The following is a 13051-nucleotide window of genomic DNA, read 5'->3' as shown; positions in this document are numbered from 1 at the left end:
TCTAGAGTAAAGCTACAGACGTTAAAATATGCAGATGAACTGTAACTTATTCTGGCACAATGTTTAAATTAGGCTGAAGGCTGTCGGCAGCTGTCCTACTTTATATGGCAGAGATACCTGCAACAAGCAGGGGTGAGTCTAAAGGCAGGCACGCGGTGTACTAGACCATATTTATTTCAAGTTTTGCAGATTAATTAAATTGTATTAATATTTAAAAAATATAAAATAAAACCTTTTTTTCACAGGCCAGTAAAAATATACACTGCTCAAAAATAAATAATAAATAAAGGAATACATCAGATCTCAATGGAGAAAAAAAAATCATCCTGATACCTACACTGATATGAACTGGGTAATGTGTTAGAAATGAAAGGATGCCACATTTTATGGAAATGAAAATTATCAGCCTACAGAGGACTGAATTCAAAGACAACCCTAAAATTCAAAGTGAAAAAAAAAATGATGCAGCAGGCTAATCCACTTTGCCAAAAATCCATTGCAGCAACTCAAAAATGGTACTCAGTAGTTTGTTTGGTCCCCACATGCTTGTAGCATTCCTGACAACGTCAGGGCTCCTAATGCAACAACAGATGGTGTCCTAGGGGATCTCCTCCCACATCTGGACCAGAGCATCACTGAGATCCTGGACAGTCTGAGGTGCAACCTGGTGGCATCAGAAGGACCAAAACACAATGTCCCAGAGGTGTTCTACTGGATTTAAGTCAGGCAAGTGTGGGGGCCAGTGAATGGTATCATTTCCTCCAGGAAATGCTTGCCTACTCTCACCACGAGGCCAGGTACCGTCATACACCAGGAGGAACCCAGGCTGAAGGCTGTCGAGAGCATAATGTTCTCCAGGGCTTCTCCAGATTCTTTCAGATCTGTTACATGTGCTCAGGATAAACCTGCTCTCATCTGTGAAAAGCACAGGGTGCCAGTGGTGGACCTGCCAATTCTGTTATTATATGGTAAATGCCAGTTGGGCACGGTGCCAGGCAGTGAGCACAGGACCCACTACAGGATTTCAGGCCCTCAGGCCAACGTCAAGAAGTCTGTTTCTGATTGTTTGGTCAGAGACATTCACATCAATAGCTGCTGGAGGTCATTCTGTACAAGTTGAACTACTTGTACAACCTCACCTCATGCTACCAGCAGTGACACTGACCCTAGCCAAATGCAAAACTAGTAAAAAACTATCAGAAAAGATGAGGATGGGAAAATGTGAGTGTCCTCCACCTGTGAACCCATTCCTGTTTTGGGGGTTGTCTCATTGTTGCCCCTCTAGTGCACCTGTTGTTAATTTCATGAACACCAAAGCAGCTGAAAATGATTACAGCCCCCTCTGATACCAGATCAATATCCCAGAGGTTTAACTGACTTGATGCTGAACTCTGATTAAAAAGTGTTCCTGTAAATTTTTTGAGCTGTATACATGGGCCAGTAAAACTCTGAGCCACTCACCTCGGGCTGTTATGTTGGACGTTGAATTAGTATTAACATTAATAATTATTAACATCTACACCTTCAGAATGTCTGTTTTCTGCAGCAGGCAAACAAACCTCAGTTCTGAGAATGGTGATATGCTCGCTTTTCTTCACTGCAGCCACCACATGCTCCTTTAAAGGCTCATTCACCAGCATATTTAACCACACAGAACGCACAAAAACATATGAATGAACACACACCAAATCTACCTCATCCAGGAGATGCAGTTTTGTTTTCTTCAAAAAATATGATTTCAATAGGGTGTATAAATACGTTTGGCCTTTTTGTTTTTAATACATTTATGCAGTTAAGCTATTAAAAACACTACAGTTATTAAAATGGAAACCAATCAGTTCATTTTGAAAATACCTGTTTTTTCTCTTTCAAATTTTTATCATTTCTCAGGCATAAGTATTTCTTATCTGATTACTCAATCAATGAAATACTCGACTGCTAAAATAATCTATAGCTGCAGACCTACTGTCTACCCTCCATCTTTTTCTTGTTCCTCTCTCATGCCCTCCTCTTTCCACTGTGTTCACTTTTTCTGCAGTATTTGCTTTAGAAATACCTAACCCAGCTTACCCAACCATTATGTTTACATTAGGCTCTCTCCCCTTTTCTCAGTGTGTCTTTGTTCCTTCCTTTCCTACTCACATCCAGTTTCAACCCAAATACTTGTGTGTTAAGATGTATACACTTAGGTTACTTCATGGTATTTCAGATATACAATGAATTCACTCTCAGATCAAATTACCCTCTCCTTTTCACATCTGTTGAGACTCACTATGAGCACTGTCATCCAATCAGAGTTCAGCACAACTCGCTTCTGTATACACATCCATTAAAACTAGCAGCTGGCCACAGGGATGACGAGTCTGACACTTTATCTTCTATTTCTTTGTTAAGAAAAAGTGCAACATCCAGAGATGAACTACAGGAATGAGGCACACATTGTTGCTGCAATTAAAATACATCATGCCCTACAGGTAATAAAACAAGGGATGTAAAACATTTAGTGAATTCCAGAGCTGCACCTACACACAAGACATTCGCCATGTTGTGATTTTTGGTTACATTTACAAGTTTAACAATCAATAACAGAGAAAGTACAGGCATGTCTTTTTCTCTCACAATTCAATTTTTATTTATATAGCACCAAATCACAACAAACATTTGCCTCAAGGTGCTTTATATTGTAAATTAAAGACCACACAATGATTACAAGAGGTGAATGAAAAAGAACCCTCCAGCAGACTAGGCCTATTGCAGTATAACTGAGGGATGGTTCAGGGTCACCTGATCCAGCCCTAACTATAAGCTTTATCATAAAGGAAAGTTTTAATCCTAATCTTAAAAATATGTCTGTCTCCTGAATCCAAGCTGGGAGCTGGTTCCACAGAAAGCTGAAGGCTCTGCCTCCCATTCTACTCTTAAGTATCCTAGGAACCACAAGTAAGCCAGAAGTCTGAGAGCGAAGTGCTCTACCAGGGTGAGGTCTTTAAGATAAGATGGGGCCTGATTATTCAAGACCTTGTATGTCAGAAGGAGGATTTTAATATGTGCATTGAAGGACATATCCTGGTCAAAGATTCCTCAGAGTGTTACTGGAGGCCAAAGTAATGCCATCCAGAGTAAGTATCTGGTTTGACGCCGTGTTTCTAAGATTTGTGGGGCCAAGTACAGTAACTGCAGTTTTATCTGAATTTTGAAGCAGGAAATTAGAGGTCATACAGGCCTTTATGTCTTTAAGACATTCCTGCAGTTTAACTAATTGATGTGTGTCATCTGGCTTCATTGATAGGTAAAGCTGGGTATCATCTGCATAACAATGAAACTGTATGCAATGCTTTCTAATAATACTGCCTAAGGGAAGCATGTATTGTGTAAATAAAATTGGTCCTAGCACAGAACCCCGTGGAACTCCATAATTAACCTTACTGTGTGTGAAGACTCCCCATCTACATGAACAAATTGGAGTCTATTAGATAAATATGATTCAAACCACTGCAGTGCAGTACCTTTAATACCTATGGCATGCTCTAATCTCTGTAATAAAATATTATGCTCAATAGTATCCAACGCTGCACTGAGGTCTAACAGGACAAGAACAGATATGAGTCCACTGTCAGAGGATGTAAGAAGATCATTTGTAACCTTCACTAATGCCGTTTCTGTACTGTGATGAATTCTGAAACTCGACCAAGTCTTCAGATAAGTGTTTTTTCCAGGCTAAATAAGCATCTTCAAAAATAGTGAGATGCCATTTCCTCTCCAGCTTACGGGATATCTGCTTTAAGCTGCTCGTTCGTGAGTTATACCAGAGAATCAGGCACTTCTGAATTGAAGCTCTCTTTTTAAAGAACACACACTTTAGTTGGGTATTCACCCACTGTACCACACAGGGCGACAGAAGGTGTGCCTCACCTGTGAGACCAAAATCTAGGAAGCAGTTCTGTCATAGATTTTTTGTTGGGCACAGAAAAAAATTAAACTGAAAAGAAACTAAATCTGTCCAAAAAATAGCTTTGGCACCAACAATGACATAAACATACTAGTTTTCAACAATTACAAAATTTCCTGAAGTTCCAGCTATTGCCATCAAAGGCCTTGTTTTGTCAGATCAACATTTTACAAACCATAACATTTTTAATTTAACGTTCTACTAAAATAGGAAAAGGGAATACATTTTCACATTTCATGGAAATATTTTTGATTCACTGAGTGAGTCTTTTGTTCTGTGGATAGACTCCAACTCCAAGTAGCAGTGTATGAGCAACCTGCTGTAAGTTCATGTATATCGCCGAACAACCAGTTCACCAGAAAACCACTTAGGAGTAAGGTTAAGTTCCGGCTACACTTCAGCTATATGCTGAGGAATCATAGTTTCAATAAACTGGAAGACGGTACCACACAATATGAGTCTCCTTCATGGACCTGGCCTTCTGTGATAACACTTCCACTTAGGATTACCATATAGGTAGAATTTCTAGTTGTGAAACTAACTCTTAACTGGTTAATGGCGAGCTGTGGACTTTAAGAGTTTAAAGTTCCCCTCCAGTTCACTCAGAGGATCCCCAGAGTACAACAAGAACTGCCAGCTGCAGTCCGTGATGGAAGAGTTGGCTGCTGGATGAGAGACTCCTCGGAGAAGCAGCTGAAAGACATCTAGGACCAGCACAACAACAACTGAACTTTTAAAATAGAGAGGGAATTGTTTATTGTTGAATCAGTCGCAGATGGCAATCTTTTTTTAACAATGGACAAAGTTGGATATACTTTGGAAGCTGTTATTTTACCTGCGTGGTGTGCCCAAGTGAAGTCAGGGTAACACTGTATATACACAGGTGAAATGGGGACTTGTACTTCATAAAGCAGAAACAATGTTGCACAGGGGTGGATGAATCACGTGACACAACAACCCCTTATTAAACTTTACCTCCTTCAGTAAAAAAATTCTGACCGTATTCAGACAAAGACAATTAAAAACTTTGTCAAAGTGCTCAAGAGATTTATGGGCTCCCCACTACAACAGGTGTTTGTAAGGTACATGTCAGACCCACAGCCCAAGGACTAAATCTGGCCCCGTTGTGAATTTTATTTGAGGGGAGGGGCTGCAGCAAAATGTTTTTCTTTAAAGTCAAGTTTCATCAGATCAGAGGAAATACGCTGTGTCGGGGACTTTTGGAGAAGCTACAAAGTTTATCTGCAATTCTTAGAGGTTTTTTTCCCCTTCAGCCAATTTCATGCTAGAAGGCTCAGCTGTAAACAATATATATTTTTATTTAGTTTTTTATGAAATGTCCTCAAACAATAAAATTAGACTCATTACTTTTCTTTAACATCAGGACATTTTTTGATTTATTAAACACCCCAAATTATCAGCAGCTGTCACATTCAGGCTTGAGAAACAGGTTGTTATGAACTAGCTGTATGACAGCTTCAGTGTAGAACTGTAATCAGAATGTATTATTTTGGCTTAATGGATTATTTTGCTTGTCTAAATTTTATGAAGGCTAATCTATTTGTTGATGGATTGAGGGTTTCATATGGACCAAACTGTATGTGAGAAGGCTAGGTGGGACATGTATTTTTGATAAAATGAGAGCATGTCAGTCATTTTAATATATATATATATATATATACATATATATATACACACACACACACACACACACACACATATATATACACATCACATACATATACACTAGACATTGAAGTGATTCTCATTTTCCAGTGTAATCCTTCATGAAACTGAGTTTGACACCCATGCTCTGAGACCACATTTTGCCATAGACACACAAACACACACAGTAAGACTCACAAGCTAAAAGCAATATGAGTCTCACTGTCTGTGAGGCTATTCAATACAATTTTATGGGTGTATGAAGGAAGGATGCAATCAGGCTTATTTTGCAGCAGAAAGGTAAAACTGCTCTGGGTTTGAGGTTGAATTCCTGAAAACAGTCACTCATTTCTGATTCAAAACCATCCATGGAGCTCAAGTATGTCCCCAAAAGAATTTAATTAATGTTTAATCAACTCTCCTACTTTCGGCCTCTCTCCATTTTCTTCAATTTTTCTCTGCTCCTCCATGCAGTAATATGATCTCTTCTATCAGGCTGACAGAGCCGTGAATCAAAAGACAGAGAAAAAAAATATAGTACAAACCTTGGTGGCCCCACCCCCACTACACACTGTGTGTATGTGTGTGTGTGTGTGTATGTCTCTCTCTCTCTCTCTCTCTCTCTCTCTCTCTCTCTCTCTCTCGCTCTCATCTACAACATCCCTACCCCCAACAACTCTCTCTTTCTCTCTCCAATCCCTACCCCCAACCACACAGCTTGCTCTCTCCACATCCTCTGAGCTCTTATCTTCTATCTCTCTTTCCCTCTTTCTGAAACAAATACGCACACTAGCAACAACACAGTGCAGTGCTATATGGAGCATTTCCACACTTGATGTGCTTATGTGTTTAAAAACAACAGCTCGGTATACAGCACAGTGAGTTTAGTCAATAAACATAGCAAGGGATAATGATGGTTAAAAAAAAAAAAAAAACTCAAATGAAAACAGGGAAATAACTAATACACACTGTTTATGCCCAGTAACCACAGATTAAGGTCAGAGGTCACAGTAGACTACGCATCAACAGCAGAGAATCAAAAGCTTTGTCGCTACTTCTGCTACACTACACACAAACTGCATTCAGTCTAGAAGTTGTCTAAGTGCACAGTTTTTGCACTCCAGTCTATGAGAAATAACATCAGACAGCAAACATTGCTGCCATTTCAGTTTCAAGACACTGTTTCCCCACTTTTACCAACATGACTCACAATCCAAAAAAAAAAAAATGGGTTCTCACTGATTTTAAGAAACTTCCACTTTACAGCCCTGTCCCACAATTCTGACTTTGGAATTAGGTTTGAACTCCCCACGAGGTGCCTTTCTCTGGTATATTTTCAAACTCACATCTGATCCGAGAGCTCAACAGCACCGTGGCTGGTGTGGCTATCTGTAGTTGCTCATCCAGCCAACGATTAAGGACTATCCCGAATGTCACTGTTGGGGTTCCAGAACTTTGGGAATAATCACCAGAAAATATCTGATGATTCAAAGTGTGGCGGAAGTTTGCTGCTGAGCAAGGCTCAGAAACAATGCATGGCTGATAAGGAGCATTTTTTTTTTTTTTTTTAAATCACTAGTTTTACACTTTTCCACTGCAGGGGGATGAAAAGTTACTACATCAACCCCCATTACACCCACTGCATTGGTCACCACTGGTGACGTCATCACACAGCCACATCCATTTATGCTCGCCGTTACAGCGCAGTTGCAGTATCCTGAATAGGTGGTGCCACTCAGACAAAACCTCCACATCAGCGCTGGATTCGATGAAACGAAGTCAAAACTGAAAGCAAAGAAACTGCCAAGTTTTTTTTTTTTCCCCCAAAAAAAATGTTTCCACAAAGTCCCGTCTTTTCAAAGTGTTGCAACATCTCCCCCTGTATAATCTGTGACTGAGCTTCTGCACTGACATAGAATTAAAATGAAAACCTGACACAATCATACGCTCGTGTCACTCGCCAGGTTACAAAAATTTAGAGGTGCATGACCGGCACAAACGTCAGCTTGCAACAGCTGAATTGACATCAGTGTGACGTCAATTTGGTCATACGGTGTCATCTGGCGGGTATAACCAGGTCTAACTGTGAGGCACAGGTGGAATGGTGTAGCTATGTTGGCCAAGGTACATCTCTGCACACACAATGGGTGACGTGAGAAACAAACACTGGGGATTATTACTTTGCACCCTATGGAAGCACTGAATTACAGTTAACATTGTTCACACAAGCATGATCTAGCCTACAGTAATCCTTAATGCTTTTAGGCTAGCATTCCTGCTACTACACTAGCAGGAACGCTAAGTTGTCTTTGTCCACAAAACACTGCCATAAAACAGATACACTGACTTTATTAATCAATGCCAATTCCATTGTTGCTGGGCATCAAGAATGACCTCATTTTGTTTCAGTCATGTGGTCTAAGCAGACATATAGGCACCTTTTACCACTTGATGTGAACATCTGGAGTTCACACCTGCTGACATGCTGTTTGAACAGTGTTCAATAATGGTACAGACCCAACATTATGAGAAGGTTCAGTTTAGGTCATCAGTGGAAACAAAGCAAAGGTGGAGCCAAAAGTTATGGCTGCAATGCTACAACAGGTCACAGGGCTGCTTATGTTGGTACTTTACATTTTACCCTCTTTAGCAGGTCACTGGCAACCAACGTGGTGTTAGGAGTAGAGTTTGGGTTAGGCTAAACTCCTATCCTTTTTCCAACACTTTTTGCCTATTTAGAACAGCTAAACTGAAAAGCTTCTAAAAGATAAAACCTGAAATGCAAAACTGAATGTAAATCATTTAATTTGAAAATCTACATCTTCTGGTTCCTGAACATTTGCCTGTTCAGCTTGCAGCTATAATAAAACCCAACCCTAGCTCTAACCCTACATTGAATCGCCTGTGACCTGCTGGATATTTAGAGGTTAAAAGCCTTAATCCAGTAATAAAAACTACCCACACGTGGGTTAGAAGAGCTTCATATGACATGATAGCATTTAAGTTACCTTCCAGCTGCTGCTGCTCACATGGCATGTCAATGAAACAGTGAAATATAGGAAAATAGAGAGCCATGCATCATGGCTACAGCTTGGTGTAGTTTTGTAGGTGATGATTTACTGTTTTTTTAGCAATTTAAATCAGCATTTTTAAATAATTATCCTATTTATTTTTTTCTTATATTTAAAAGAACCATTCTATTGTGTTGAAAATGATAAGTTAATAATCTGCAGTCAACTCAACTGGATGCGCTCATCAGATAAACCTAATTAAATAATTAAGCAATGCATCACTGCCAATGAGCATGGTTTTACTGACCCACACAGTTTACTCTGACAAACATCCCCATGCACTGGATGGAGCTGGATAGTCTACTTAGCTAAGCATTCACATCAGCCCACCCTGGATCCCCATCAGGTCCAGGTTTCTACTGTGAGTCTGACCCTGACCTTTGGTTCCCAGACACCATTCAACTTCACAATGACAGAATCGGAAATGAGAGTCAGGATCAACTCTTTTAAACATAATTAAAAAAAAAAAAAAAAAAAGATAATGGTGCCTGCCCCCCCCCCCCCTCCTGCCTGCCATCTATTATTTCATTCTAACCACACCTCTTGTGTTTGGACTTAAAATTTGCAGCATATTTAAACTTGACGACCTTTCTATTACCAGTTGGCGACGTTTTAATTATAGGTGTCATCACATCACAGACGACAAACTCGGAATAAAATTACAGGCTCTGCACCCTCTAGTGAATGGGAAATATAAAAAGAACCACTCAAATGTAGTTACCTTCAATGGCTACGGTAATTAACTGGAGCCTAACAAGCCAATTAATTACCCCTTAATTGGTAGGGCAAGAAGCATGAACGCGGGGAGGGAGGATAGCTAGAGTACGACTTGAAAAATAACACAAAGGTGTCTTTTATTTCCTGACAATGGGCAACAGAAGGAGCCTATGTGCGGTAGTTTCCTTTCTTTCCCTCCTTACCTTGTTGGTCCCAAAGCCCGGGTCAGGGTAGGAAATTTGTCCCAGCCTGGTGTGGTCTGGCGCAGATAAAGGCTGAGGAGGAGGCGGGTAAACTGTTACATCCATGACTGGAAATACATCCACTTCTCTTCCGAGTTTCTTTTCTCGCCTTTCTTTGTTTATTTATAAAGTAGAAGAAATTTAGCGAAACCCTGAGCTCGGTCCACTAAACAAGCTTCTTCAAAGGCAGAAAAATGCGGATAAGCTGGTGAAATAAGTCTCAAACTAAGCTGTGAGAGTCAGTGAAGTTTAGGCTGATGCTCTTCTCCACACACACCGGCTTTCATGCCCCGGTAACTGCTGCTCTGGGGAGCAAAGTTCCCGGTAAACGCACTTCTCACGTTAAAACAAACGTTAAAAGGAAACGGTGCGCTTAAAGAGCGTCGCTTCCTCTCGTGTGTCCGGTAGCGGGGTGCGCGGTTCGGACAGGGGACGTTGCTGGACCCTGTCTGTCCCTGCTTGGGACTGTTTGAATTTTCCTCCACTGCTGATGCTGCTGCCGCCGCTGGTGCCGCCGCCGCGCGTGTGCTCAGTGCCGTGGTGCCTCGCGGACCAGTCGTACAAAGAGCTCTTTTGTCAAGCTGGCGAGAGTTATCCTGCAACGAAGGCGGGACGAGGCTTCACCGCAAAAAAGCCCAGGTTCTGCCAGGGGAGAAGAGTACGGGCTTGGAGAGGACAAATGAGACTCTTCGTAGGATGAATGCACTGACTGAAAATAAAACAGCTTTTTGGGTAATTTCTAAGAAAATTCTCTTCCACAGGGAGTGACTTTATTTTGGTAGTAACCGACTGCATCAGGCGTTTGCGGCTACCTTGACAAAAAGGATGGAGCTGAATGGCAGTACGTGCTCCATCTAGAGGGGGGAGCGCGTTGAAAGGTCCAGCCAGGTGTTAACTTCTGGCTATGTATTCATTATGACTGCCAAGATCGTGTCCTACCTGTAGGCTCATCAGTTAGACTCAGGCTAATCGTTATAGTTTCCTCTTTCCAGGACAGACCTTTGTCAAAGAAAACAAGACAGAACAACATCAAGGTTGTCCTCATTCTATGAGATGAACCTGTTCCAGAGCACTCCAGCATACTTAATGACTTTGGGTGGGACACTAGTACCTGATCGACTCGGCTCGGTTTTTAGGGTTTTCCAGGTGACAGTACCTGGTACCAGATACTTTTTTTTTTTTTTAGTACCTACTCACCCAGGGGAGAAAGCTGAGTCGAGCTGAAAATGTGACGGCAACAGACTGCATGCCACTTAATTGGCCCGGTAGTGACGTCACTAGAATCAACCCCGCCAGTTTTTGAAACCCAGCAATGAGGGGACTGGCTACACACTAACAGATGCTGGAGACGTGTTTGTGCCTGATGGCTGATGACAGAATCCAGAGGGGACTAGCCTGAGCGAATGTTTGTGTTTGTGTCACAAATGAGGTCCTGGGTTTGAATCTGAGACCTCTCTGTGTGTCTGTGTTGGTTTTCTTTTGGTACTCTGGTTTCCTCCCACAGTCTAGAGGTGTTAATTAGTTAGGTTAACTGCTGATGCTAAATTGCCCATAGGTGTGAGTGTGAATGGTGAAAAGGGTGAGTAGAAGAAAACTGATGGACTTTCAGGCCACCATGCTGAGACGGTACTCAATTATAATGGAAACCAAGCAGTCGAGCCAAACCAAGTGGTACTAGTGGAAAAGAGGCATTTGGTAAACTGAAATGTTGCTATTTCTGGCTTAAAAAACAAGTACATGAAACTACATGTTTATCCCTTAGCGTGTCAAGACCATTTTACATTCTTATTTTATTTTTTTTTTTTCATTCCACTTTCCCAGCTTTCTCTCTGGGTAAACACACCCGAAAGCTAAGCAAAATCTGAGAATTGCCTTCTACCAGTTTCACACACGTGATAAAAATATTTCCAGTCTTTGTTTTAGCTGCGTTTCCTTTTCTTTGTGGTAGTTTCCATCATATCTGCTGAAATAGGCATAGTTTATGACCTGGCCTGTGATGACAGCCTTTCCTGCTTTCTTCACAGCCCCTGGATAAGAGGAGGCAGTCAAAATGTGAGACATTGTCTAAATATGTGGGACAGGAGCACAAGGTATAAAAATGCTGTGCGGTATCTCATAAAGTGGGACACCTGGTCAACCTATCAGTGACTCACTGGTAAACCTCTGCATTCTCTTCTGAGCATGGTGGTTGCATTAGTGGTGGCTACAGTGAACTTACAGTAGCCTATAGCCAGTTTTCAGAGTATATAGACTATCCAAAGATGGCTGGATTGGGGAGGGGACCAAAAACTCCTAAACAGGTTAGACCAGCCAGGGCTGATACCCTCCTGTGTTTCAGATTCTTTTGATGGTGCAGAAGTAAGCCAAACCTTTCTTTCATTCCTCATGTCTGAGCTGACGCTAGCTTGATGGTAGCAGTGGTGTGATCACCAATCTGGCAGCTCCTTGGATCTCTAAAGAGTTTTCGAGGGCTACTTCAGAAGCAAAGCCTAAATTGACGACAGACCAATCTATCAAACAGCAGTTGTATGCAGAACCTTTAAAATACATTCTGCAGAAATATAAGAAATGTGATGCCTGTTGCAAAGAAGGAATATGCCAAGGACCTCCAGAAACGAGGCTGTAAAGAAACAAAGTAAAGCAGTGGCTGGACCTTTCTGATGAAGATGGGAAGAGGCTTGTCTAACCTTTAGCCTAGCTTTTGCTTTTTCATCAACATCACAGCACATTCTGTGGTTAAAACTCTTTTTTTTTTGTTGATGCAACATGCACTTTGTCACAGAGCATAATACAGTTCAGCCCAACACTCATTTTTCAGCCTGTTATCAGGTCACTGTGATACCACAGTTTGTTTTTGTGTTTGCTTATGTATAGATGTCCCAAAGAGCCATGCTAAAAGGTGGACAGAAAAGCCCTAAAAAGCTTCCACAGTGAGGTGAACAGAGGGGGGGGGGGGGGGGGGGGGGGGGGGGGGGTGCTTCAAGAGCAGAAATAATAACACTAATTTTCAGTCTGGGAGGTATTCTGTGATAGTGTTGGGTTTACCTGTTGACATGAAAACAAATAGATGAGAGTGAACTTTGGGGTGGCAGCTTTAGAAAGTGGCATATAACAGGCAACAGACACGGAGGTTGGAAAAGTGGTGGTGGACACATCTTTTTTCTGAAATGAGAAAAAAAACATGCACAATTCATGCATTTTCTTAACCTCTTGGCATCAACTAAGTCAGCAGTTAGAGATGCGGTTACAGTTAGCCTAGATTTTAGCCGCATGGTTAACAAGTATAGTTTCAGAAGCTAGAGCACATTACTTTGCAAATCAAGTTCCTTACATGCATTTTGACCTTACAGTTCTTCTAAGATTTCTATTTTGGGTGTGCCAAATCAGTGAAAAGTCCATATAAAAGG

General features: G+C 41.3%; 1 protein-coding gene across 1 annotated transcript in view; it reads right to left on the bottom strand.

Annotated features, from left to right (window-relative positions):
• Nucleotides 1–10156, bottom strand: part of tox (thymocyte selection-associated high mobility group box) — a 68174-nt gene extending 58018 nt beyond the window's left edge. Inside the window, exon 1 of the mRNA XM_030752832.1 lies at nt 9606–10156. Coding sequence (XP_030608692.1) covers nt 9606–9710 — 105 coding nt within the window. The 5' untranslated portion in view covers nt 9711–10156. The remainder of the gene's footprint in view (nt 1–9605) is intronic.
• Nucleotides 10157–13051: the final 2895 nt, after the last annotated feature.

The sequence above is a fragment of the Archocentrus centrarchus genome, chromosome 17 (assembly GCF_007364275.1).
Source record: "Archocentrus centrarchus isolate MPI-CPG fArcCen1 chromosome 17, fArcCen1, whole genome shotgun sequence".
NCBI lineage: Eukaryota > Metazoa > Chordata > Actinopteri > Cichliformes > Cichlidae > Archocentrus > Archocentrus centrarchus.
Note: the sequence above shows the minus strand (reverse complement) of the source record. Positions and strands in the feature narration are given on the sequence as shown.